Here is a 2300-nt window from a genome sequence, read left to right as displayed (position 1 = left end):
TCACTAACTAGCTAGCTTCGGTTATATATCATCACTTATTCTCTTAGCATAAAAATTCCGATCAACCGTGAGCATTTTTAGAAGATGGTTTGATGGAAATAACACCCGGCGATGTTAGATTCAAATACTGGGTTCAGCAGTGTGCCGATTTAATTTCTTCAGATTGTTGTTGATGTTTACAAGTGCTAACTGAATCGAATTGAAGTTATGGGGTTCGAAGAGACGTTTACGGCTTATTTGGTGGGGAAAGATCTGATCAACAAGAGCTTTCATTTTGAGTACAATAGGCTCAAAAATGATTTGAACTTTTGCAGGCATCATAGACATAATGAAGCTTCCGTTGATTCTCATATTGATGGTTTCAATCAGACACAATGCCACAGTAAGCTTCCGGTTTCTTTTCTTCTTTTTAGTTTTATTGTATTTCATAATCATGAACTCTTAAATAACTGCTCCCATGCATAAGAGAAGTGAAAACAAAGATTACGTGTTATTTGATTTGCGTGGATAATATAAACAGTTCCTCATGGTTCTTGTGTTACCTTACGTCGTGTTTTAGGGTGTGAATGGATGTTCACCGAATTAACAACAAAAGCCACCAAGATGACTGATTATTTTGGTTTGAGAGTCGGGCAGCTTGTTCATCTTCATTTCTCTCCTGGTATGCGAAGATTCTTAGCAGGCCCGTTTCAATATTTCAAAGATGATCATGAAGCAGCACTCCTACACAAAGGATGGATGCTAATCCAGTTTGCTGTTATGAATGCTATCGCACTGAGGAAGATTCTTAAGAAATATGATAAAGTAAGCTCCTTGATCATTGAACTACATCGCTACGTGGTGTTTCTTGTTCTATAATCTTGATTATATATATGCACCATGCACAGGTTCACGAAGCTGAAAGCGTTATCAACTTTAAATCCAAACTACAAGCCAAGCACTTGGATATTATGCAATCGCCATGGTTGATTGAATTAGTAGCTATGTATATGAATCTTAAAGGTTCAGACAGTTTGATCTCAGATGAGCTTTTTGGTCCACTCTCTTGTGATATCGACATCTCAAATCAAGGGTCTGTACTGACTTTAACTCTTCTAGCGTCGGAGAAATTGGAATGCAATCTCACGTGTCCTATTTGCTTGGTATGGCCTTAATTAAATGAACGTTAACGCAATTTAATATTAGATAAAGAGGATCATTTAAATCTTTCTAAAAAAATTATTTAAAAGTTCTTCTTGGTAATGGTCAGTACTATTCTTGTATTGGTTCAGGACATTGTTTTCCAACCATATGCTTTGAGCTGCGGACACATTTTTTGCAAGTCTTGTGCATGTTTAGCTGGGCATGCATTGATCATTGAAGGCTTAAAATCCGCAAGCCCTGAGTCCAAATGTCCAGTTTGCCGAGAGGTCAGTACAGTTTCTAAGTACATATATAAAGTTGTAAACTAATATATCTCACTTTTACTTAACTTTAAAACTAAATTGATTAGCAAATAGGTTCGATACTTATTCAGATATATGTATTGATCAGCATATCGTTCAAGTGCAATAACATCTATAAATGTTGCGGCTGAAATTTTAGCATGTTACAAACATGTTGCTGTTTCGATCATCCGAAATTCCCAAATAGAAATTCGTTTTGCTCATTAATCAGCTTACGGGGTGGGTGTAACATGCATTGAATTTTAAACGTCGAACTACTAGTAGTTACTACTCCTTATATCTTGATACCACTCGGGATATATAATTAGTAAAACACAAGCCACGACTAATGTTTTCCTTTTTGTACTTTGTTTTTGCAGAGTGGTGTGTATGACAAACCAGTTTGCATGTCTGAACTAGGTTGGCTCTTAAAACGAAGGTAATATCGTTTATTTTGATATTAATTTACAATAGAGCTTGGAAGTATTTTTAGCTTGGGATTAACCATCACCAAGGCCAAGTTGGTTGTGAAGGACGACATTGTAAGCACCCCGAGGACTAGTGACCCAAGTTTAAATCTCGCCTAAGGCACAAATATAAGGGTTTGTGACGTGTTTTGGTGCCTTGCCATATTGATGTTGGATATTAACAAAACAAATTAATCACTTTAGATAAAACTGTAAATGATTTCGGTAACATACGTGGAGTAAAACTACTGAAAATCTGCAAACGAAAAAAAAAACACATATCTAGAATGGTTTGGTCTAATCTGATCTAATCCACTACCGAGAAGATTTTATTATCACCCTGAAAATTACAATTATATAAAGCTAAACCACACCTGTAATCGGATCATTCCTTATCACTCATATATTT

General features: G+C 35.9%; 1 protein-coding gene across 1 annotated transcript; it reads left to right on the top strand.

The window, feature by feature from the left end:
• The first annotated feature begins 207 nt into the window (after positions 1-207).
• On the top strand, positions 208-1867 carry LOC145002901 (putative E3 ubiquitin-protein ligase BAH1-like). The gene is made up of 5 exons (XM_078962085.1): positions 208-382; positions 521-804; positions 888-1142; positions 1272-1409; positions 1805-1867. The coding sequence occupies exons 1-5, from the start codon at positions 208-210 to the stop codon at positions 1865-1867; spliced, it is 915 nt and encodes a 304-aa protein (XP_078818211.1).
• Positions 1868-2300: the final 433 nt, after the last annotated feature.

Source organism: Lactuca saligna, chromosome 6, assembly GCF_052625555.1.
Source record: "Lactuca saligna cultivar CGN05327 chromosome 6, ASM5262555v1, whole genome shotgun sequence".
Taxonomy (NCBI): domain Eukaryota; kingdom Viridiplantae; phylum Streptophyta; class Magnoliopsida; order Asterales; family Asteraceae; genus Lactuca; species Lactuca saligna.
This window is presented reverse-complemented; position numbering and strand designations above follow the sequence as displayed.